Source organism: Rhincodon typus, chromosome 37, assembly GCF_021869965.1.
Source record: "Rhincodon typus isolate 14 chromosome 37, sRhiTyp1.1, whole genome shotgun sequence".
Taxonomy (NCBI): Eukaryota; Metazoa; Chordata; class Chondrichthyes; order Orectolobiformes; family Rhincodontidae; genus Rhincodon; species Rhincodon typus.
In genome coordinates, this window is record NC_063368.1 from 10,353,608 (window position 1) to 10,379,104 (window position 25,497).

General features: G+C 46.3%; 1 protein-coding gene across 1 annotated transcript in view; it reads left to right on the plus strand.

Moving 5' to 3' along the window:
- Positions 1 to 25,497, plus strand: part of LOC125487132 (transmembrane protein 184B-like) — a 31,602-nt gene that overhangs the window by 5,994 nt on the left and 111 nt on the right. The window contains exons 2-3 of the mRNA XM_048617352.1: positions 13,798 to 14,019; positions 24,736 to 24,901. Coding sequence (XP_048473309.1) covers positions 13,798 to 14,019; positions 24,736 to 24,901 — 388 coding nt within the window. The remainder of the gene's footprint in view (positions 1 to 13,797; positions 14,020 to 24,735; positions 24,902 to 25,497) is intronic.

Below are 25,497 nucleotides of genomic sequence, written 5' to 3' on the forward strand. Positions count from 1 at the left end.
TCTTTCTTTCTCTCTCTCTCTCTTTCTTTCTCTCTCTCTCTCTCTTTCTTTCTCTCTCTCTCTCTCTCTCTCTCTTTCTCTCTTTCTCTCTACAGCCTGCTGTGTATTCCATGCCCCTCTGCTGTTTGCTTTAAGGAAAATAACATTTGCACTTTCTTGCATGGAAGTGGGAAGGGACTGGCTGAAGTACAGTAAATGCTGTTGTGACTCATCAATTTCTGCGGAACTTGGTCTGATGAAAAATGCTGTATGAATCTTCCTCCTTCCTGACACACGTCATTTGTGCTATTTTCTTTCAGGATTCAGATTCATTTTCTGTCTCCTTCTGAGATACTTTTGGTCTCCCTTTCTCAATCTTGAAAAATATACCCATCTGGTTCACTAATGTCCTTTAGGGAAGGAAACTGCCATCCTTGCCTGGTCTGGTCTACATGTGACTCCAGACCCACAGCGATGTGGTTGACTCTTGACTGCCCTCTGGGCAATTAGGGATGGGCAATAAATACTTGCCTGGCCAGTCACGCCCTCATCCCGTGAATGGTTTTCTTAAGGTGAGATCAGGTCTGACCAACTTGCTTGAATTTTTCAGAGGTGATTTTAGATGTGTAGATGAGACCAAGGCTTTCGATAGGATCCTGCAGGGGATTCTGATAGCAAATATAAGAGCAGATGAATTCCAAAGGAATTTGGATCCACAATTGGCTGAGTGGCAGGAAGCAGAGGGTGATGGTTGGGAGGTATTTTTCTGACTGGAAGTCTGTGCCCGGTGGGGTCTCACAGGTCAGTGACGGGGCCTTTTTATTTATGGTTTATATAAGTGATTTAGACTTGAATGTCAGAAGATTGATCAGTAAGTTCACAAATGACATAGTAAACAGTGAGAAAGAAGGATAGCCCGAGATTACAGGATTCAATTCCGATAAGCAGGTAGGACTGCAACTCAGCAACTGTAGGATCTCGGGTCATTTGACGAGGGGACAGTGAGGAGATAAAAAGTGTAAGACTTGAACATATTGCTTTTGTTTGCAGAGAGTGGGTCCCCTGCATACAAAAAGGAACATGTTCAAACTGGTCTTTGCTTGGCACTTATGTGGCACAAATGGTTTTTGCTCCTTTTTAGGGCAACCCTAGAAATTGTCCAGGAATCGCTGCACTTAGACCTGGGCTGTTACATTGTTTCAAATTTGGTATTCTTGCATTTGTCCTGATAAGTGCAAGATGGAAAAAGCTTTAAGCCATGTGTCTTGTTTCAACTTTTACTTGGGTTCTTTACCAACAAGTAATACGTTTGTACACAGCCTTACACTCTGTCTGCCCAATCTCTGCCTCCTTCATGTACACTCACCATCCCTTTCTGGGATTATAGAATAGTGCTCAGGAATGGGTTTCCTACCTAATCTCTTCACATCCCTTGTCCAGGGAGTACCAGGACAACTATAACACTCTAATTGTGTTACTTTGGGGTCTCACCTCAGCGTGCAAATCTGAGCAGGAGTCTAGCATTTTCTAGCGTGTCATCTTTAACATCAAAGGACACTCCCCTCTGGGCTCCAAGTCACAAGTTGGGTTTGAGTCCATCCCCAAAGGCTGGAGCACAGTCCCTGTTAACATTCCAGTGGACCTGCTGGCAGCATGCAACACGACTGGGGGAGTGCAACACTGTCAGAAGGCCCATCTCTTCAGGCGAACTGTTAAACCAAAGCCCTGCTTATTGCCTCGGCTGGGTGTAGAAAATCTCACAGCACTCCTCACAAGATGGTGCCTGTCTGTGTCCTGACCAACACTGATCCCTCCTCCAACACCAGGAGGAGGAAGCAGATTAACTGGTCGTTATTCTGCTGCTGTTTGTGGGAGCTTGCTGTGCTAAAATTGGCTGTTGTTTTTGTACGAGAATAGTGACAACACTTTAAACAGTACTTCATTGGCTGTAAAGTGGTTGGGAATCTCCATGAGGCGCTATGTAAATGCGATTTAACACTAGCCTTACAATGGTTCCTCAAAAAATTGTGTGTGTAAGAGAGAGAGAGAGAGATAAGATTTGGCTGTAGATATGAAACCTTTTATTTCTTTATCAGTCTCGCAGATTATTGGCCAATGCCTTCTGATTCATTCCTGAATGTTGCCCTTGTTTAGCAGTGGGTGTAACTGTTGGTGTAATACACGCCAATATCTCACATGTTTAAACCATTGAGTGGTTGAATTGACGCAAACTAGTTGAAAGTCCAATTAAGCTTGGCTGGTGACCAGGGTAGGTCAATGACCTCCTTTTTGTTTTTTCCCCTGGTTAGGGTGAGAGATATAGCACAGAAATCCCGATTGTGGTTACAGCCCTGCTATCCTCTTCCACGAGCAGGCAGGTGGGACAAGTTTACTTTGGAATTGTGTTTAGCACAGACTGGTCAGACCAAAGGCTCTGTTTCCGTGTTGAATGACTGACTGCGTGGACCTGTTTGAAAGAAAGAAACGGGAGTGGCAGTGGGCCATTTGGCTCCTCATGTCTGCTTCACCATTCAACTAGATCACAGCCGATCTTCTACCTCAGTGCTGTTTTCCCCACACTGTCCCTACATCCCCTTGAAATCTTTGTTAGTGATGCGGACGGGAAAGGGGGCAAATATGGGTGAAGAGGGGCAGGATTGGGCTATCCAAAACTGGTCAGTCAATCCCTGTGCTGTTGGCTCATCCAATGGGCAGAGGAGTCTGCAGAGGTAGCTGGTGGGTTAGGGTTAGGGTTGGAATACTAGCAGGGATGGGCCGAAGGTGTGGAAAAGGTCCTTATGAATCTCTGAATCCCTAAGGAGTCGGCACCTAGGGAAGGAGGGACGAGAATCTGAGGGAGATGGTTGGCTGGGAGTGTTGTAACGAGTAACTAGTCATAGAAGTTGAGAGACCTGATGCCCACTTTCATTTCTCTTTCCCAATGGAACATATTAAAAACTCTAAGAAACTGGTACTTTTGGTGCTGACTGGCCTGTAATGCCAACCTTGATGCACACAGAGTTTCCTGTGTTCTTTGCCAACTTTCTTTCCTCTGGTTCCCTATTTGACCATTTTCTCTGGCTCAAGCGAACAGCCCAATGACCACTTCCACTCTCTGACATTCATATGGGAGACCGGTCCCAAGACTTGGTGAAGGGGTGGGTGGGGGCGTTTGGTTTATTTTATTTTGTTTTTGTCTCTCCTTCCTTTTTACCCTCCTGCTGAGTCTTGCCCTTTTGAGCAGTGTACAGCCCCATAGGCCAGCAACCCTATCCTACCAGCCAGGCCCACCATCTGCAGGTAGGGAATTGTATTCTCATTATTGGGAGCTAAAGGGTGGCTCAGTGGTTAACACTGCTGCCTCACAACACCAGGGACCCGGGTTCAGTTCCACCCTTGGGCACCTGTCTGTGTGGAGTTTGAACAATCTCCCTATGTCTGCGTGGGTTTCCTCCGGGTGCTCCGGTTTCCTCCCACAGTCCAAAGGTGTGCAGGTTAGCGTGGATTGGCCATGTTAAATTGTACCACAGTGTCCAGGGATGTTCAGGCTAGGTAAGTTAGCCATGTGGGGTTACAGGGAAAGGGTAGGGGATGCTGTGATGTTCTTCGGAGGGTCAGTTCAGACTCAGTGGGCCGAATGGTCCCTTTCTGCATTGTAGGGATTCTGTGACAGGTTCTCCCATGGCCTTCCAACCTCATGGCTGAGGCTGGTTGTCGAGAGCTTACTGCTGCTCTATCCTCGTCACTAAAGTTCAGCCTCTTTGCCTTTTAAGAAACTAATAACTGCAAACAGCACCCCAGGTCAATAAAGTCAAAGTTGGGTTAAATGTGTTTAATCTTGGTTAGACCATACTGAGTAATCTGCATAGCTCTGGTCTCCATGTTGTAAAAGGGCAAAGTCTCCACCTTTGGCCCTTGCCTGAGGCGTGGTGACATTGTGTTAAACCATCACCTGCTGACATCTCTGAGAGAGCAGCCCTATGGACCTTTTAGGATCATGGTGACTTTAATATTAAAAAGGGAGGACTGGAGGATTACAAGGAGATGCCAAAAATGGAAGGTTATAGCCATCCAGTGAGACTGAACAGGCTGAAACCCTTTGCTGTAATAACATAATCGAAGGGTGTGCTAGGTTGGACTAGAGGGGCTGAATGGTCTGCCCCTGAGTCATCAGTCTTGAACTGGTTCAGCCACTGGGGAACCCTGTTTGTTTCTTTATAATGAATGCACCTATGTGAAAAAGGACAGTGCTGCTGGGAACTTTCCACTGTTTGCGCTCAGTATCGCTCTTTCCCAGCTGAGATGTAGCAGCCGTTTTGTCTCTGTGCGATGCATCTTTCTCAGGAAAGGTCAGTAAACATCTTGAGGCAAAGCAGAGACTGTAGAGAGAGGAGCAGCGGTGTTGGGCTTGGGACTGCAATGGCAGAGAGACCTGTGGGAGGTGGTGATGGGGGATTCCAAAGGGCTTTGATCAACACTGTTGGTGTTTGTGGATCTAGGGAGAGCTTTCTCCGGTTCAGTTCGTCACAGTCCATTACTGTCTAATTGACTCATTGTAAAACACTGGGCTGGCAAGTTGTGGCCAAGAAATGGATTCAGTACTAATGTGGGTGTGTGCTGTTCCACTGTGATGCAGTAATGCTTAGGTTAGCTGTTGTATCAGGTTACAATACAGTGATGGAGGCAAAACCCCATCATTTTGTCGAGTTGGAGGAGATTACAGGTGTGAGGAGGGGCTTGTACCCACAAGGAATTTAAAGATGAGGGTGAGAATTTGAGAGTTTGCAGATTTTTGGAAGAAGTCCCAGAGTTTGGAAATCTTTTTAGAAAGAGCAATTGAAGAGTTCAAGGTGGAGAAGTTGAGCCCAATTCACTCTCCTGTGGAGGATTTTTTTTTTTGGGGACTTCAGAAGTTGGACGTAACGTAGCACCCACCCTCTTCCCTGTAAATGTCACTCTCCAACTTGAGCATGTCACATGGCCGAAGAATGCAAAATTACCAGATTCAACCCCATACTTAAACAAACCCGCTACTATAGCCACAGCTCCTCTCTGACTCCAGCATCTGCAGCTCTCGCTATCTCTACCAGATTGCTGGCCCTTTCTGTGTCTTATGACCTAGCTCAGGAGGCATTTGCTTGTAAACAGATCGGTCTCCTCAGGGATGCTATTAGCATCTCGTTTTGCACTTGGCACCAGAGCCAGGTATACAGCAATTGTGAACAATTTTTGTTTTTAGGCTGGCTTGTTAATTGGTGTAAGGCTCCCGTTTCAAATGAATGGTTCTCTGCTGTTCTTGTTCTTGCAAACGTGTCGGGAAGTGCACGCTCACAGGACAAACGGTACACACCCTCCACCCCCCATCCTCTCCACCCCCCACACCCAACAACTCCTCCCCCCCCCCCTTTCCCCCCCCCCCCCTTTTTCTTCCTGTGCAGATGGGCTCTGCTGGTTTTGCACCATGTGACTTGGCGTAAAGTCATGATCATTCTCACCATTTATCACTGAGATTCACTGACTGCAAAGCCAGGGAGGCTGCTGTATCTTGGCAAAAACGTGTGCGATCTGTAAAATTCCCTCAGCATCCCGAGTAACGTGATCATTCTAAAGTTGACGCTGGGCCACATCAGGAGATGTCAAAGTGGACGACCCAAGACCTGCTCTAGTAGGCAGGTAAACTCACTGAAATATGAGTACAGTTAAAGACGAGGGTGAGAATTTGAGAGTTTGCAGATTTTTGGAGGGAGTCCCAGAGTTTGGAATTCCAGACCCTGAGACCTGAGTGACTCTCTCTAGCTCAATAGTTGACCGACTGGCCCTGTTAGAGTCAGGATATTATTAAACTGGAGAGGGCTGAGAAATGATTTACCAGGATGTTTCTGGGAATGGAGAGTTTGAGTTATAAAAATAGACTTGGACTTCTTCCATAAGAGCTCAAGGGGTAACCTTACTGAAGTTTATAAAATCTTGAGAGGCATAGATAAGGTGAATGATAAGACTCTTTTCCTTAGGATGGGGCCGTTCAAGACAAGAGGGCCTATTTCTAAGATGCGAATGCTTTTAAAAGGAAATGGGGTGGATCAACTTTTTTTTAACACACAGAGGGTGGTTTGTGTTTGGAATGAACTGTCAAGAATGTGGTGGATGCAGGTACAGTGACAATGTTTAAAAGACATTTTGGATAAGTACGTGAATAGGAAAGGTTTGGAGGGATATGGGCTAAGAGTGGAGGCAGGTGGGACTAGTTGAATTTGTGAACATGGTTGGCATGGGGGTATCGTTTGTCCTTTGAGTGTGCACTTCCCGACATCTCTAGAAGAGCAGTAGCGAACAATTCCTGGTTGGGCCGAAGGGTCTGTTTCTACACTGTGTGACTCAGTGACTCTAAAACAGGACTTTGCTTCATCCAGGGTACTAACATTTTATTAGGAATACTGTACTAGCAGTTGTTGGCATCTGAAAATGGAGGGGTGATCTGAACACCTGAAAAAGGGACAACTGGCTTCCATTTACCCCCTAAGTGTCACCTGCATCTTCCAGGCGCTTTGAGCTTATTTTCTGTCTCTCTATGGGGTTTACAGCAGTCCTGGGTAAAACCTGTAACGCGAGAGCACCGCTTGGCCTCGTGGGAAAAGGTTTAGCTCTCTGATCTTTTTTATGGCTCAGCCATCATGAAGTGTGAAATGAGGGCTAAACTGCGAGGTCTGTGGGAGCAGAGATACGTCCCAAACTGTTGGGCAGTCTGTGGGAGGGATGTTATGAGTGCACCGTCTGTTCAATGCTGGGGTGATCTGGAGCACAGTGCAGCTTCTGTGCCTTTTTGTTTCTCAACCCCATTTCACCCTCTTTCTTCACCCCCCCCCCCCAACCCCCATAGCTGGTTTCGGCCTAGCAGACAATCTGAAAGTTTTGCACCTTTGCGGTCAGCCTTGAAATGCTTTGAGCAAAGTTTTAGACAGACAGCTGGGACAGACTGGGGTCAGCGTTCAATGAGGTTGAAATGTCACATTCCATTCCTTTTTTTTCTTGCTTGTTGAATATTCTGTGCGTGCAAGCTGCCCTTGAGAAATTGTTCACCAACTGCAAAAAGTAACGACGCTTGTGTTTCTGTAGCACCTTTTTTCCGTGACGCCTCGAAGTGCCTTACAGATGCTGAAGTACTTTCAAAGTACAGCCAGTTTGTGATGCAGCAAACTCTTTCAAACAGTGACGTCTTACTCAAGATCATTAGCGGTTGAGGGATGTGTCAGGACCGTCCCTGTTTGACTTTCAGTGTAGTACTATGGGGGAGGTTGCGTCGGGTTGGGTCTCCAGTGCCCGCCTAAAAGAGGGCTTCCACAGGGTTGCAATGGGGAGAACCAGCTTGGATTGCATGTTCCTGGAGAGATGGTTGCAGGATTAAGCCTCAGACTCTGAGGCAAAAGCACTGCCACTTAGCCAAAGCTGACATCACACCTGTATAGATCCTTTCACTAAAGTTGACCAGTGCTCCTTCTAATTTTAATTAAAGAAAAAAGAAAACAAAAAGGGTCAACACGGTGACTCAGTGGTTAGCACTGCTGCCTCACAGTGCCAGATACCCAGGTTCAATTCCACCCTCGGACAACTGTCTGTGTGGAGTTTGCACATTCTCCCCGTGTCTGCATGGGTTTCCTCCCACAGTCCAAAGATGTGCAGGCTAGGTGGATTGGCCATGCTAAATTTCCCATAATGTTCAGGGATGCGTACTTAGGTGGGTTATAGGGGGATGGGCCTGGGTGGGATGCTCTGAAGTTGATGTGGACCTGTTGGGCCAAAGGGCCTGTTTCCACACTGTAGGGATTCTATGAGTACAAGACTGATTGATTATTGTTTGATAAGCTTTAAGGAGCACAGTCCGAGCACGGAGAGCCTCTGTCCTGGAACCATTTTCACATGTTGAGAATTTGGAGCCTTTTACGTGTTTCCGCATTGCTTTGTTTTTCCCTCCTGTGCCACAATGGTTTTCAAAAGCTCCCGTATTTATTTACCTAAAGCTGCTAATGGAATTGACCTGCGGATGTGTAGAAACGTGAGATTGATTCTGACTTGCTGAGAGAAGGCTTGGTAGATAGATCTAACGTTGAGGTGCCTGGACAGTTGAGGATGGGGAGGGACTGTTTCCCGCTGAAGATGTGAATGCGCGGATTTGCAAAAGAGGTGAAGCTAGAATGATGTGTGTTTTTTTTTGAAAGAAAAAAGACGTTTTCAGGCAGGGCTATAAATTTTAAATGCCACCCCTAGGGAGTGCACATGGGTGAATAAACCCAACGTCATTCATAAGTGATGGTAGCTGCCTCAGATTGGGGTTAATCCCAAGACTAATTGCTCCTCCTTTTGGGGCTTCAGGCCACTGTTCAGTGTTTATGAAGCCTCCTTACTCACCCAGCTATCTCTGTTACCGTAGAATCCCTACAGTGTGGAAGCAGGCCACTCAGCCCAACGAGTCCACACTGGCCATCTGGACCCATCCCCTACCCTATCCCTGTGACCCTGTATTTCCCATGGCTGACCCATCTAGCCTGCACCCTATGGGGCAATTTTAGCACGGCCAATCCACCCTAACCTGCACAATGTTGGACTGTGGGAAGAAACTGCAGCACCCAGAGGAAATCCACACAGACACAGGGAGAACATGGAAACTGCACACAGTCACCCAAGGGTGGAATCAAACCTGGGTCCCTGGTGCTGTGAAGCAGCGTTGCTGACCGCTGAGCCACCGCCCATCCTACAGGTCAGCCTAGTCTCTCTCATGTTGCAGAGTTGCTGGCTCAGTGGTTAGCCTTGCTGCCCCTCAGGACCAGAGACCTGTGTGCAGTTTGCGTGCTCTCCCTGTGTCTGTGTGGGTTTCCTCTCACAGTCCAAAGGTGTGCAGGTTAGGTGCATTTCCCACGGCCAATGCAGGGTTCCTGGGATAGGGAGGTGGGGTGGGCCTGTGTGGGAATCTCTTTGAAGGGTCAGTATGGACTCAATGGGCCAAATGTCCTGCTCCTACACTGGGGATTCTATGACTTGCTGATGTGGACGATATATATTTTTGTGTTGCAGACAAGACTAATTAAACCGTGAATGTGTCCATCTGCGTGCAGTTCATTTGCCAGGTCCCCTCTAAAGAGCAGCCACATCGACTGAGTTCTGTGGCTCCTCTGCCTACCTCTTGCAAGCAGTTGTGTGTCTGGAATTTTGTAGAGAGGAAGTGAGTTTTTCCAAGGGGCATAATTTCCTGAGGCTGTGGTGGACTGAAATTATGGGAATTAGTGTTTGGGCACAAGGAGTAAAGACTTTTTATATCTGTTTCCAGCTGGAATTTTTTTTTTCTTGCTTGTTGAAAGAGGAGATTGACATAATGGCCCATTTAGACGGGACCCTGTTTGGTTGTGAGGTGACTGCATATTCACGTCGTCTCCCTTTACCATCCCGCAGGCTGGCTTTAACGAACAGAAATAGGCCGTTCAGCCTTAAATACTGTAGTACACAGGAGCAGAAGTCGGCCATTGAGTCTGCTCTGCCATTCAATGCAATTGTGGCTGATCTGATTATTCCTGAACTCTACTTCCTTGCCTTTTCCCTATAACTCTTGAGCAAATTCCTCCTCGTCTCTTTTTAAATAGATGACTCTTTTACTTTGAGATTAAACCCTCTAGTTCTAGACAAACCCACAAGGAGAAACCAACCACCTTTAATGCATCTACCCTGTGGAGTCCTGTAAGAACGTTGTCTGTTTCAATAAGGGTTGATAGCTGGGAGGAGAACTCTTAACCCCGTGTTCAAATTGCTAGAAGTTAACACTGGAGATCCTTGACACAATGTCTAGTAATGGCACGATTACCTGTTGAATCATTGAAGCACCCTGATTTTATTTGATTAGTTGATTTGTGGCAGTGTGATTGGGAAGGTTAGCTGTTACTTTAGGTGTGGCACCCTGTATTGGAGATGGAAGAGTCTGCCCCTTCTGGTTGGAACTGGGAGTGTGGATGGTGAAGGTCTAATGCGATGTGCCCTTTTTCTGTGTGTGTTTTGTTTTATATATAGAATCCCCACAGTGTGGAAACAGGCCATTCGGCCCATTGAGACCACATCGACCCTCTGAAGAGCATCCCACCCAGACCTGTAACCTTCCATTTCACATGGCTAACATACACATCCCTGAATGCTATGGGGCAATTTTAGCATGGCCAATCCACTTAACTTGGACTTATCTTTGGACTGTGGGAGGAAACTAAGCACCCAGAAGAAACACACACAGACACGGGAGAACGTGCAAACTCCACACAGAGTGGAGTGAATTGAACCTGGGTCCCTGGCACTGTGAGGCAGCAGTACTAGCCACTGTGCCACCCCTAGTTGTGGTCTAACTAGTGCCTTTGATAGTTCCTTCACCATTGATGACATCCCCTGGTCAGGCCTTCCGGAAATGGCTGCAAACTGGCTTCGACTTGAGACAGACGCGCATTTCCGTAGTGCCTTCCGTGACCTCTGAATGTTCCAAAGCAGTTGTTGCCAAAAAGGCAGTTTGGGTTACAGGCTGACATGGTTTATCTTGTCGCCATTGTCCTCGTGCCTTTCCATTATGAAACTTGGCCTCGGATTATGGTGACTGTTAACCTGCCACGGCAAAAACCTATCTCCAGCGAACTCCAGACCTCGTTGGCAGACAGTTGGAGTTTCTGACAGCTGACCCTGTTCTCGCCTGCGCCTTCCCACAGAGTCAGTAGGGCTCTTGTGGTGCTCATGTCCCTACCTCTGGGCCAGGAGTCCCCAGTCCAAGTCCCACCTGCTCTGCAGAGGTATCCTACATCTCTCTGAACAGGTTGGTTCAGAAAATATCTCCCTGCACGGTCAAAATGGCTGAGATTGAAGAGTCTGTTGATGAATGAAAGAAAAGCTTGCATTTAAATAGCATCTTTTTAAAATCACCCAAGCACTCTGGAGCCAGTGATGTGCTTTGATGGACAGTCAATGATTATTGACAAATTTGTGCGTAGCCAGCTCCCATCAACAGCACTGTGATGCCACTGCAGATAGTATGACATGCTGGTTAGGCATTACATCCTAGTCCCTGTGTTATAGAGTCAGAATCATACAGCGTAGGAAAAGACCCTTCAGCCCAACCCGTCCATGCCGACCAGGTTTTCCAAACTAAACTAGTCCCACTTGCCTGCATTTGGCCCATACCCTTCTAAACCTCTCCTAATTATGTACCTCTTCAAATGTCGTTCAAATCTTGTAACTGGTACCTATATCTACCACTTTGTCTGGCAGTTCATTCCACATATCAACCACCCTCTGTGTGAAAATGTTGCCCCTCATGTCCCTTTTAAATAAATTTTCTGCACCTTTTTAAATAAAAAATGCTGTCCAGTTTTGAACTCCCCTACCCTAGAGAAAAGACCACTGCAATTCACCTTTCAAATCACCTTTGTATGCTCCTTGTGATTTTATAAACCTCTAAGGTCACTCCCTCAACCTCCTACGCTCCAGTGTAAAAAGTCCCAGCCTATCCAGCCTCTCCTTATAACTCAAACCCTCCAGCCCTGGCAACCTCTTTGTAAGTCTTTTCTGAACTCCCTCCAATTTAATAATATCCTTCGTATGGCAGGGCGACCGCAACTGTTCACAGAACTCTAGAAAAGGCATCACCAACATCCTGTTTACCCTCAACATAACGTCCCAAATCCTATACTCAGTGGTCTGAGCAATGAAGGCAAGTGTGCTCCATGTCTTCTTAACCACCCTGTCTATATGTGATGCACCTTTTAAAGAACTATGTAGTAAACCCCAGGTCTCTTGGTTTGATAACACTCTACCAGTAACTATATAAGTCCTGCCTTTGTTCATTTTTACCAAAATGCAATACTTTGTGTTAGAAGTTCTGCAATGGGCCGCCTTATGTTTTTGTGCTGACTTGAGGGAGCTGATAGTACTCCTCTGACAGTGCAGCACACCCTCAATGTCAGCCCAAATAGTATGCACGAGCCCCTGGACTGCGACTCGAATTCACCTTAACCTGAGTCTGAGGTGACTCACTGAGCTGCACACTGCTGATGTGAGTGATTTTTTTTAAAATTGTGGTCATTTTAATTTTCTCTGTCATGTATCATGTAGCCTTACACATGATGACCTCACCCAGAACCTGTGTCTAATCGAGAAGCAGGTTAGTTCATAGGCGCCAAGGAAGTTACCTCAACAGGGCAATCCCATGCTGTCAAATCTCTGGCAGTAACTGTGGAGAGAGGCACTTCAAACATTATTTTTTCCCCTTTCTTATTCTTTCATGGGATGCGGATATCGCTGGCAAGGTGCCCATCCCTACTTAGTGACGTGCCAGACCAATTCAGAGTGCAGTTAAGAATCCACCACATAGCTGTAGGTCTGGAGTCACCCAGCTTTCATTAATGAGATTTTATGAAAATCAGTGAGTCGCGAATGAGACCAGCTTCCAGATTTATTAATTGAATTTAACTTTTACCAACTACCTTGGGGAGATTTGAACCTGTGTCAACCAAAGCATTAGCCTGGGCCTCTGGGTTACCATCTCTTCCCTCGTAGCACTGACACTACAGGAAGTGTACAATGCTCTTCTGTCTCCCTTTCTCCTAGCCAATTCACTGATCCTGTTTTGAGAGTGGTGATCAGAAAGAGCAGGCTTGTTGTTTCCTCATTACAGAATGAGGACATTACTGTCCACCCCTAATTGCCCAGAGGGCAGTTAAGAGTCAACCACATAGCTGTGGGTCTGGAGTCACATGTAGGCCAGACCAGGTAAAGATGGCAGTTTCCCTCCCTAAAGAACATTTGTGCACCAGATGGCTTTTTCCCAATAATTGACGTTTGTTTCATGGCCATCATTAGACTCTTCATTCTAGATTTTTTTTTTGATTTAGTTCAAATTCCACCATCTGCCACAGTGGAATTCAAACTTGGTCCCCCAGAACATTACCTGGGTCTCTGAATTAACAGTCCAGCGATTAATACCACTAAAGCCATCACCTCTCTTTTTATATAGTGCCTTTCACAACCTCTCTGTGCGCTGTATGGCCCATTTTAATGTAGAACCCAAGCCATTATTTTAAGGAAGAGCTGGGGAATTCTCCCTGGCATCCAGTCCAAACGTTTTCTCTCAACCAACATCGTTTTTTCTTGTAAAAATATAAGTGACAATAAGTTACTCTATTAGCTGGTTGTTAACCTCCTGCTGTTGGGTATGGGTGGCAATAGGCTTTGACTGTTCCCAACGTCACAACAGGGACCGTGCACCATGTTTTATCTGCCAGCTGTGGAACTCTTTGGGACGTTCCTGAAACCAATAGGAATGGGAATGTGTTTTCTCTGTCTTTGCAGAATTATCCCGTGCATTACTGGAGAATCGCTCTTTCTTTTCAGGCGACAGTCTTATCTCTGGAATGTTGTTGTCACTGTTTGCTAGAGGAGTCAGGGTGACCCTTGATTGCACTATGGCCTTGCAGTTTAGTTCCTCACTTTATCGTTTCATTGTTGGCATCTGTCCATCTGTGTTTTGCATTGTCTCGTGCTCGCTCTCTCTCTCCTATTATTATTATTTTTCTTTATTATTTATTTCTTTATTATTATTTTATTATATTATTATTGTATTGTATTAAATAATATAATATTGTGTTATAATTTTAATATTTTGTTATGGTTCCTCACTCATTTACCCCTGCGTGTACTCGCACTTTCGATCACGCTGGCCTCAGCTGTGTGACTGTACCCACCTTCTTGCTGCCCTGCTCACCCCACCCCCACTCCCCCGCTCCCCCATTTCTCTCCCTGTCCATGCAGATGAGCAGTAGGCCGAGCAACACCTCCGGGAGCGTCAGCATGGTTTCCGCGGCGATGCCAGCTCCGGAGCCCGCCACCAGCAGCACCACGGCGGACCCCAGCGTATCGTGGCTTCCCGACTCTCCGACGGTGCTGGAGGAGCCGATATTCCTCATGACCACAGCGGCACAGGGCATCTCGGGATTCTTTGTATGGACAGCTCTCCTCCTAACGTGCCACCAGGTAAGGCTGGCCACTTTGCCGTAGTTTTGTTTGTCTCCGCCGAACCGCCTGGCGCCATCCATTAGAATGTTCTGGTTAACGCCACTTTGTGTCAAGCCAAAGGATGACTTTGGATCCATTTTATCCCCCCCCCATGCCTGCTTCAGAAGGCTTAATGCTTTGCAATGCCTTACTTGTCAAGAGTAGACCTGTAGGACTGAGAAACAGCCAATTTGCATGCAGGAAGGTTCTTCATCTAACGATCAAGCTAATAGTTTCAGCAAAGTTCCACAAAGCCAAACCAGACTAATGCTTTATCAGAAATATTCTTTTCTCTTAAAACACATTGTATTTTGTTAGTGTCTGTATTGTGATACGTTAGCCCCAATTTTAATTCCCTGGCAGGAGTTGTGCTGGCTGTACAGGACATTGGTGAGGCCACTTTTGGAATACTGTGTTCAGTTCTGATCTCCCTGCTATAGGAAGGATGTTGTGAAACATGAAAGCTTTCAGAAAAGATTTACAAGGATGTTGCCAGGGCTGGCGGATTTGAGCTACAAGGGAGAGGATGAATAGACTGGGGCTATTTTCCCTGGAGTGTTGGAGGCTGAGGGGTGACCTTTATAGAGGTTTATAAAGTCATGAGGGGCATGGATAGAGTGAATAGCCAAGGTCTTTTCCCCAGAGTGGGGGAGTCCAAAACTAGAGGGCATAGCTTGAGAGTGGTATGATTTTAAAGGGACCTAAGGGGCAACTTTTTCATGCAGAGGGTGGTGCGTGTGTGGAATGAGCTGCCAGAGGAAGTGGTGGAGGCTGGTACAATTACAACATTTAAAAGGCATCTGGATGGGATATGAATAGGAAGGGTTTAGAGGGATAGGGGCCAAATACTGGCAAATGGTACTGTATTAGCTTAAGATATTTGGTTGGTATGGATGAGTTGGATGGAAAGGTGTGCTTCCATGCTGTGGAGCTGTATGACCATATGACTCTATAACCAATTGGCACTCAGTAAGGTCCCTTGTTTAATGATGAGCTATCTCATCAATTTGCACACAGGAGGTGGCCCTGCTATAGGAAGGGTATTATTAAGCTGAAGACAGTTCAGAAGAGGTTTACCAGGATGTTGCCAGGAATGGAAGGTTTGAGTTATAAAGAAAGTCTGGAATTTTTTTCACAGGAGCATAGGAGGTTGAGAGGTGACCTTTTATAGAGGTTTATAAAATCATGAGCGGTATAGATAGAGTTAATGGTAGATGCCTTTTCCCTAGGATAGGGAGATTTCAAGACTAGAGGGCATATTAAGGTGTGGCTCAGTGGTTAGCACTGCTGCCTCTCAGTGCCAGGGACCCGGGTTCAATTTCCATGGGAAATGCAGGGTCACAGGGTCTTGGTGGGATGCTCTTCAGAGGGTCATTGTGGACTTGATGGGCCAAATGCTGTGTTTCCACACTGTAGGGATTCTGTGAATCTAATTCCCAAAAAGTGAGGAAATAACCCTCTGATTGAATGGGGGTAATGTTTGTGTTCCAGTCCAGGCCACATGTAGTGAGCACATTCTGATAACAGAAATAGAAAAGCTTTTGGCCCATTTTTAAAATAAAACGAAAGAACTGTGGATGCTGAGAAAAACAGAAATTGCTGGAAGAGTTCAGCAGGTCTAGCAGCATCTGTGAGGAGAAAGTAGAGTTAACGTTTCGGGTGCAGTGACCCTTCTTCAGGACTGTACTTCTGAAACCCGTTCTCTGGACCTGAAACATTAACTCTGCTTTTCTACACAGATGCTGCCAGACCTGCTGAACTCTTCCAGCAATTTCTGTTTCTTTTTTCAGCCCATTTAATTCTTTTAGGCATGTGAGGATATAGTGTTTAGGGGGTGAGAGGAGAATCCTAGAGGTTATAAATAATAGAATGAACTTATTCTTCCACATGTTTTGATTCTGTGCGATACATACCACGTAATCCTTTGTAATGATCATTTCCCCTGTTTAACACCGGCTCTATTTTGGCCTCTCCTTGGGGCCTTGCAGACTCGTTGGAAAGTTCCTCTGTGCCCTCTTTCCCGTTTGAAGTGTGACAATACAAACAGCTGTGTGGGACTTTGGAACTGTCATGTCCTGTTGTTTCCTACGGAACGCTCATAGCCGGTTTCCCCTCCTAGTAGTCTTAAATCAGAGCAAACCGCTTGAGAAATATTAGATCAGTCAGAGGCTGAGCGCTGACCTTTTATAGAGGTTTATAAAATTGTGAGGGGCGTGGATAGGGTCAATAGCCGAGGTCTTTTCCCCCAGGGTAGGGGACACCTAAACTAGAGGCCCATAGGTTTAAGGTGAGAGGGAAAAGATATAAAAAGGACCTAAAGGGGCAACTTTTTCCACACAGGGTGGTGCGTGTGTGGAATGAGCTGCCAGAGGAAGTGGTGGAGGCTGGTACAAATACAACATTTAAAAGGCATCCGGATGGGTACATGAACAGGAACGGTTTAGAGGGAAAAGGGCCAAATGCTGGCAAATGAGACTAGATTAATTTAGGATATCTGGTCAGCACAGATGAGTTGGACCGAAGGGTCTGATTCTGTGCTGTACAGCTCTATGATTCTGAGATGATATGAAAACCTAAAGCCAGTTTGTTGAGGGTGGCCAGTCAGGTGCCTGACTCATGAGGGAAAGTCAACGTGGTACAAAATGTCTCCAAACAAAATGACTGTGGAAGCCACATGGGTAGATCGTTGACTTGTATAATGCTGACAGTATTTTTTTTCTCTCGTCTCTGTGCATGCTCTCCACTCTGTTATTGTTCACTCTTGCCCTTGCTAATTTTTAATCTGTTTGGTATGCCCTCTTTGTGCTTTCCCATTTCTCTGCTCACATTTTTTTTCTTTATAAACTTGCCCTTATCCTCTGTTTAAAAAGGGGATGGTGCAGGACTGAACAGGAAAACTGCCATCTCTGGGAGATTCTTGTTTTCTTTCAGCTTGACCTTCTCTCTTCTTGTTCCGTTGGGCTTTTTTTTTGATTCAAACTGCAGCTTCCAAGCTGAAGGGCAAGTCCTCACTTGCTGCCTGTGTGTTACCGCGTGCTTGAATTCTCCATCAGAGTAAGGTCCAGTGAGCAGCTTCATTCACTGTCATGTTGATGAGTCTGTGCTTGTTCCCCTGACCAGTACTGTGAACGAATACCTTTGGACAGCTCTACTAAGTGGATTATCTCAAACAGGTCCAAGCTCCCCTCTCTCTCTCTTTATTTCTTCTCTCAAATAAATGCGGACACGGGGAATCTGAAGTACAAAGTGCTGGGGCGGCACAGTGGCTCGGTGGTTAGCACTGCTGCCTCATAGCGCCATGGACCCGGGTTCGATCCCACCCTTGGGTGCGTCTGTGTGGAGTTTGCATGTTCTCCCTGTGTCTGTGTGGGTTTCCTCCCACGGTCTGAATTGTGGATTGGCCATGCTAAATTGCCCATGTTGTCCAGGGGTGTGTAGGTTAGCTGGGTTAGCCATTGTAGCGATTCTGTGACAAGGTTGGCAGGTGTGTGGGAACACCCCCCACCTGCACGTTCCCCTCCAAGCCCGACGCCATCCTGACTTGGAAATATATCACTGTTTCTTCACTAACGCTGCATCCCGATTCTGGAACTCCTTCCCAATGGTACCTAGAACGTGAGGGTTGTAGTGGTTTGAGGGGGCAGCTCAGCACCATTTTCCCCACAGCAATTCGGGATGGTCAGTTAGCAATGTCCCCATTCCCTGAATGAAGAGGAAAACCATCTGCCAACTCAGATGGCATTTGAGAGTTAACCACTGTGTAGTTCTGGAGTCACCTGCAGGCCAGGACAGCTCATTTCCTTGTTGGATGTCAGTGAGCAGATAGGTTTGTGTAACAGCTGATAATAGTTTCACGGTCATTATAATCCTTGACTTTTTATTAATCAAATCAATATAAATTGCAGTGAGGAGGTTTGAACCGGTGTCTCTGGGGTATCAGCCTGCGCCTATAGAATGCCAAGCCAGCACTGTTACTGTTATCCCACGCTTGGGATCCTGTTGTCTTTTCCTGCCACTACCACTTTCTTCAGAGGTGACTCTATCCTGCACGTAGGACCTTGACCTTGGCATTTGTCAGTTGGAGAGTAAAGAGAAGTTAAACCCTTTGTTTAAAACCTTGTTTTAAAAAAAAGTCTTGAGGTGTGACCACTTACTGGGGAGATTTATTTCTGCAGTCTCTTGTGAGTTCCACCAGCAAAAGGAACTGTGATATTTGGCCTTCCAGTGGAAGGGCCTAGTAATCTGTCCAAGCCTATTCTTTTATTTTCTCCAGGAGGAGCAGAATCAGGGGTGGTCTTCACTTTATTTGGCACCTGGAGGCCTATTGAGTTAAGGTCTTGGACAGAGGGGCTGCTCCCATCACAGGAGGCACAGTGGCTCAGTGGTTAGCACTACTGCTAGGGACACGGGTCCAATTCCACCCTCGGGTGGTTGTCTGTCTGTGTGGAGTTTGCACATTCTCCCTGTGTCTACGTGGGTTTCCTCCAGGTGGCCTGGTTTCTTCTGATGTGCAGGTTAGGGGGATTGGGGCAATTTAAGCATAGCCATAGTGTCCAGGGATATGCAGGCTAGGTGGATTAGCCGTAGGAAGCGCAAGGTTACAGGGATAGATAGGGGATGGTGGGATGTTCTTTGGAGGGTCGGTGTGGACTCAATGGGGTGAATGACCTGCTTCCAAACTGTAGGTAATTCTGTGATTCACTCTGCCATCTAGCTCCCAACCGCCATAAAACTCCCTCACTCGCACATGACTGTGAAACCTCTTGTCCTCATGTTCAATTTCCTTCATGGGCCCTCAGTCTTCCCTTTCTTTGTTATCTCCCCCAACCGTGCTATAATCACACTCCTCTGGTTCTGCGGGACATTCTGACTTTCTGCACAATTGACGGCCATGCCTTCAGTTGCCTGGGCCCTGAGCTCTGAAATTCCTTCCCCAAACCCATCTCCATCCCACCGCCCTTCTTTTTTAAGACCTATTTCTTCGACCACGCCTTTGGTCCATATCTCCTTGTGTGGCTTGTACAGGGTCAAGCTTGTTTTGCAATGTCCCTTAGACTGCCCCTGGGTGTTTATGACGCAAAAGGCACGATATCAATGTTGTTTCACCGCCGTGTAACTGAATGGCAGTACCTGTAGCTGTTGCCCTGATAACCACAGACGTCAGCACCGGGAGCCGGTTGCCCGGCAACAGCAGAGAGACACTTTTTTTTTCTTTGGATGAGGGAATTCTCAATGGCAACCCTGTCTCTACAGCACCAATAGAAGCAAAGCCCAGTGTCTCTCATGATTATTATGAGAGAGAGTCGCTGTACTTGTCTCCTTGGCTCTGTTTTACTAAGAAGCAAAATGCAAATTGAAAGTGTTTGGGGTGGGGTAATTTTGCGCCCACCCCTGGAATTGGGACTGCTAAGTTCTGTGAACAGCTAAAATCACATTTGTCAATGCTACAGGAAGAATGTATTTGCACCCCTTTCCAGTTCAATAACGATTTACGAGGGTTTTACTGAGACTGGAGGGTTTTAGTTATAAGGAGAGGCTGGATGGCCTGGGACCTTTTTTTTATCCCTGGATCATAGGCGATTGAAGGGTGACCTTTTATAGAGGTTTATAAAGTCATGAAGGGCATAGATAAGGTGAATAGCAAACGACTTGTTTTCAGGGTAGAGGAGCTCAAAGCTAGAGGGCATAGGTTTAAAGTGAGAGGGGAAGGATTTAAAAGGGACTTGAGGGGCAACTTTTTCACACAGGGTGGTGCGTATATGAAATGAGCTGCCAGAGGAAGTGGTGGAGGCTGGTACAATTGCAACATTTACAAGGCATTTGGACAGGTACATGGAAAAAAGATTTCGTGGGAAATGTACCAAATGGAGGCAAATGCGACTAGTTCAGTTTAGGAAACCTGGTCAGCATGGACGGGTTGGACCGAAGGGTCTGTTTCCGTGCTGTGTGACTCTGTGCAATGTTTTTAAATCTGTTTGTCTTTAAACAAAACCTAACCTTATCTTGCCAGGGCTGGTGTTTTCTTTGGGTAGGTTCTCTTTGGAATGGTGTATTGTTGATCCGTTTAAGATCAGCCCATCTTTGTGCTCGTTTATCACCTTGTAGAGGTGGTGTATGTTTGCAGACTAGTGGGCCTAGGTGCGTTGATCTAAATCTTAGTTGTAGCTGTCTCCTGTCTCTTTCCTTTTCCCCACCGTCAATTTGAAGAAGTGCCTCTTTAGTTTTTGGAATCCACTTTGCCCTTCATTTCACTTGACCCACTTCCACTCTGCTACACCTCAGTGGGGCAGTACACTGGAAATGGAGTCCTGTTGTTTTTGGAGCCTGTACAAAAGTTAACGATTCTATAGAACTAAGCAAAATTCCTCAATTTACCTGATTCTCAGACTCTGATTGATGAGGTGCAAATCAGGTATATGTACTTAACAAAGGTTGTTATTTATTATCTTTATTAGTCTAATTCATCACAAAAAGACAAAAACAAACTTGAGCTGTCAACAGCTATTAGTTAAAAGCCTAACCTCCTCCTTTATAAACTTCCCCCTTGCACATGTGTAGACACACACACAGGAAAACAACTTGGGTATTGTGGGTGGAGGGATAAATGGGAGAGCAGTGGTTTCACATCACAGGATCTGCTGGGATTTTCTTGTACTGCTCTGAATGCTGTTTCTCCGGTCTTCCTCCCTTCTCCCGGATGCTTTCATCGGTGTACAGGTTCAAACATCTAGAAAGGTCTCTGACTCATTCATTTAAAAAATCAGAGCTTACAGTAAGCGCTGAGGGAAACATGAACTGGTTTTCTTTGTGCTTAAGGTGGTTTTACTGCAGAGAACAGAGAGACCTCCTGAGCTTGTGGGAATCTGATGGCACCTCCCTATCTCTTCCACAGTCCCAGTCTGTTCAGCTACCTGAGCTGTTAATTGCGCTATTGTTAGACCAATCGATGACCAAGGCTTTCTGCCTATGGACTAGAGACCAGTTAATCAGATACTGGCCTGAACTCCATTTGTACATATCCTAGTTCATCTGTACCACCTCCTGCTTGAACCAGTAGCTGTATAAGCAGTGCTTATGATGAGTGTCAGCTTGCTTGCTTGTAAAAAAAAAACAGTAGTCCTTGATTTTTAAAACCATCTTTTTCGCATTCCAATCCACCATTTAAAAAATACGGAAAAGTAAAAATACACTTCCTACTTTCAATGCTTATTGGATTTTAAATTTATGGTGTGAGTCGCTCCCAGAGAGAGGAGTAAGTGGTCATCATATTGGAGCACATTATGGATTTTAGTACCTTGCTTTCCTGATATTCGCCCTGCTCTCTCATTCCAAGAGTGGCAGAGGGAGATGGTAAAATCATGATAATATCACTGGACCAGTAATCTAAAGGCTCAGACTAGTACTGTAGCATCACTGCTTCGAATCCCGCCACAGCAACTTACGGGATTAACATTCAACTAATAAATCTGACATTGAGTGTTAGTCTGAATAGTACTGATCATGATTTTAAAAACCCATCTGGTTTATTAATATCCTTTTCAGGGAGGGAAATCTGCCGTCCTTACCTGGTCTGGCCTCCATGTGACTCCAGACGCACAACAATGTGGTTGGATCTTAACCACCCTCTGAATCGGCCATGGATGGGTCACCAGACCTGAAACGTTAACTCTTTTTTTACCTTCACCAATTGCTGCCAGACCTGCTGAGCTCTTCCAGCAACTTTTGTTTTTGTTCCTGTGTATAGAATTTTACAATCCTTACATTGTGGAAACAGGCCATTAGGCCCATCAAGTCCACACAGACTCTCCAAAGAGCATCCCACCCAGCCCCACCTCCCCACACTACCCTAATAACCCTGCATTTCCCATGGCTGACTCACCTTGCCTGCACAGCCCTAGACACTATAGGGGGCAATGTAGCATGGCCAATCCACCCTAACCTGCACATCTTTGGACTGTGGGAGGAAACCCACGCAGACACGGGGAGAATGTGCAAACTGCACGCAGACAGTCGCCCGAGGGTGGAATCGAACCCGGGTCCCTGGTGCTGTGAGGCAGCAGTGCTAACCACTGAACCACCGTGCCTTGGGGAGGGGCAGTGGGTACTGCCAGTGATGCCCACATCCCATGGAAGAATTTTTAAAAACATCACTGCCCAATCTTCTGTTACCTGCTTGATGCTCATCTTGTATTGGCAGATACGCTGTTCAGAAGGCTGGATTTGGCAATGCCTACTGACACCAACAACTTGGGTTCAGCTGAGGTTGCCATTGAAGGACTCTCCATCTCAACCTCTCTCCTCCCCTGAGGCGTGGTGACTGTCAGGTTAAACCACCACTGGTCATCACTCTGTAATGAGAGAACAACCCTATGGAATATTATTGTTTGTGAGGGGAATTGAATATGGAAGTAGGGAGGTTATGCTTAAGTTAATTTGGGCTTTGGCGAGACCACATGTGGAGTACTGTATACAGTACTGGGCCAGGGACACAACAGAATGAGACTGACTGGGTTACACCAAGATACCTGGGCATATACTTAATGGGCCAAATGGTCTCCTCCTTGCAATAATGCTAATACATACCCACACAGTCTGGAAATTCTGAATATTCCAGAAAAGGGCCTCGGATAGTCCTGTGATTTGACACGTCTTGGGGTACTCTGGCTTATTATAGTTGGCTTGCCAGCTCTAGTTAGGGCATGTCATGCCTTCCTGTCTGCAATCACCTCTTTCCCCCTCATGGAGGCAAAGCCTCAGGATAAGGAGGCCAACCATATAGGACAGAGATAGGGAGAAGCTTCCTCACTCAAAAGGATTCTTAATCGATGGAGCTTCCTAGCCAGAGGATTATGGAGGCTTTGTTGGTGAATACAGGTAAAGCTGAGAGACGGATATTTTATCTGTCGGAGGGGGGGGAAACTGAGTTTAGACATAGAAGGGAAATTGTAGTTGAAGCTAAAGATCGTATCAAACGGCAGAGTGGGTTTGATGGACCGAATGGTCTGCTCCTGCACCTTTTTTTTTTAAAGTTACGTTCACACAAACGAAACAAACTTCCTGTCACTGACTGCCCAACTCATCCATCCACACAGTGACAGTAAACTCTCTCTATTTTACCTTAATCTTTCATGGGAATGCGGGCATCGCTGGCTGAGTCAGCCTTTACAGCCCATCCCTAATATCCCTCAAAGGTGGCAAGCTGCCTTTTTTGCAGTCTCAGTGTCGTTAGGATTTTGACCCAGCGACACTGAAGGAACAGTGAAATATTTCCTGTGTCAGGATGCTGCGTGGCTCGGGAGGGGAACTTGCAGAGTGCGGTGATCCCATGTTTCTGCCCTTATGGGGATTAGCAGCCATGGATTTGGAAAGTGCTGTCAAAGGAGACTTGGTGGTTTAACGCAGTCTGTCTTGCTGCCCATGCGAAAGAGTTACCATACAACCTAGAGAGGACAAGATGGTGGGGAGGTTAGCCAAAGGGTCACCAAAGGAGAGGCTGGGTCTTCATGGGAATCTCAGCCAGCACGGGAATTGAACCTGTATCGTTGCAATCACTGCATTATGGAACAGCCATCCAACTAACTGAGGTAACTGTGTTGGTGGTGAAGAGATGGAATGTTGGGTTAGCAATAAAGCAAGCAGCTTGTTGTTGGAGCTGTCCCACGATGTCCCACTGGATACTTCCGGACTGTCGAACAGCCATTTCCTCCTCTTCCCACCATCCCCAACCTTTGTTAATTAACTCAACTTTTATCTCCTTTGGTAAAAAAAGACATCCCGATGGTTTATTTGTGGAGTGCGTTCACGCCAGTGCCAGACTGAGATCTGCTGCAGACGACAGGACAGTCCTGGAGGGTCCGTTCTTGGCGCAATGCAGAACCACAGGCCCCAAGCTGCAACCTGCAAAGTGACCAGAGTCCTGTTATGGACAGTTCTGTATTTTCCCATGTGGAACCATGTGACTCCTTCAGACAAAAAAGGATCAGCAACATAAATTGGCAGCTCACTGTGACCTCCTGTGGAGTTACCCCCTTGCTGGGTAAAGCATGCAATCTGGGAGATGATCTCTAAAGGATAACTGCTCCTAATTTTGGGAATTAAAGCAGTAATGTAGGCGGGTGGTGATAGTATGCTGTAAATGTCACAGCCTAGTAATCTAGAGGCTATGGGACCGTGGATTCGAATCCCACCATGAGAGCGAGTGGAACCTAAAACTGATTTTAAATAAACCTGGAATGTAAAGCTAGTCTCTCTGATGGGGACAATGTTGAATCTGGTTCTCTAATGACCTTTTGAGGGAAGGAGACCTCCCTTCTGGCCCTCGCCTGGCTGACACGAGACTCTTGAGATGTGCTAGCAAGCCACTTAGTTCAAGGTCCGTTAGGGACAGTGACACTTGCATCCCGTAAAAGATTAAAGGAGAGTAGTTAATCATGTTGTCCTCTAAACCTGCTGTCAATTTGGAAGTGAAACATTTATTGTAGAATCTGGCAAACAACCAAGGGTGGACTGAAAGACTTAATAACCCAGTTTCACAGCTTTAAATGTTCGTTTTCAGCTTTATTTTCTGCCGTAGTATTCTGTGATGGAAATTCTGTGCTGCCAATTATTTTAAGCTTGCCCCACGTTTGGCTCTGTTCCACTCTGCAGCCCTCCCCTCCCCTGTGCTGACAACGCTGTCTCGTTTTGTCTTGGCAGATCTACATGCACCTGCGATGTTACAGCACCCCAAATGAGCAGCGCTACATCGTTCGAATCCTCTTCATTGTCCCCATCTATGCTTTTGACTCGTGGCTGAGTCTGTTGTTCTTCACCAATGACCAGTACTATGTGTATTTTGACACTGTCCGGGACTGCTATGAAGGTAAGTAAATACAATAGTTGTGGCAGCTTTGAGTCGTGGTTACATCTTTCTTATTGTTTTACACGATGTCGGCTGTTCTCTCAGCTCCACTGTGGATGATGATGCTGGACTAGCCCAAGGTTGTGAATTCAAATCTTCCTGCAGCAGCTTCAAAACTGGATTCGGTGAATTTGGTTGAGATGCAGGTGACCTATAATCTTATTGGAAAAAAGTAACAGTCTGAAGGGAATGAATACATATATATATCTCCCTCCCTCTCTCACTAGTCTTTTTGCATCTATAACCTCTGCTTCTTTTGCTGCTTCTTCCCCCTTCTCACCCCTCCAACCCCCACTGTTCCCCATCCCTTCCTCCCTTTTCCCCAACCCCCTCTCCACCCTCACCCCATTCCCCCGTCTCTCTTTTCTCTCTCTTTCTCTCTCTCTCTCTCTGTCTCTGTCTCTTCTCTTTTCTCTTTTCTCTCTCTGTCTCTCTTCTCTCTCTCCTCTCCCTCTCTCCTCTCTCCTCTCCCTCTCTTTTTCTCTCTCTTCTCTCTCTCTGTCTCTCTGTTCTCTCTCTTTTTCTCTCTCTCTTTTTCTCTCTCTCTTTTTCTCTCT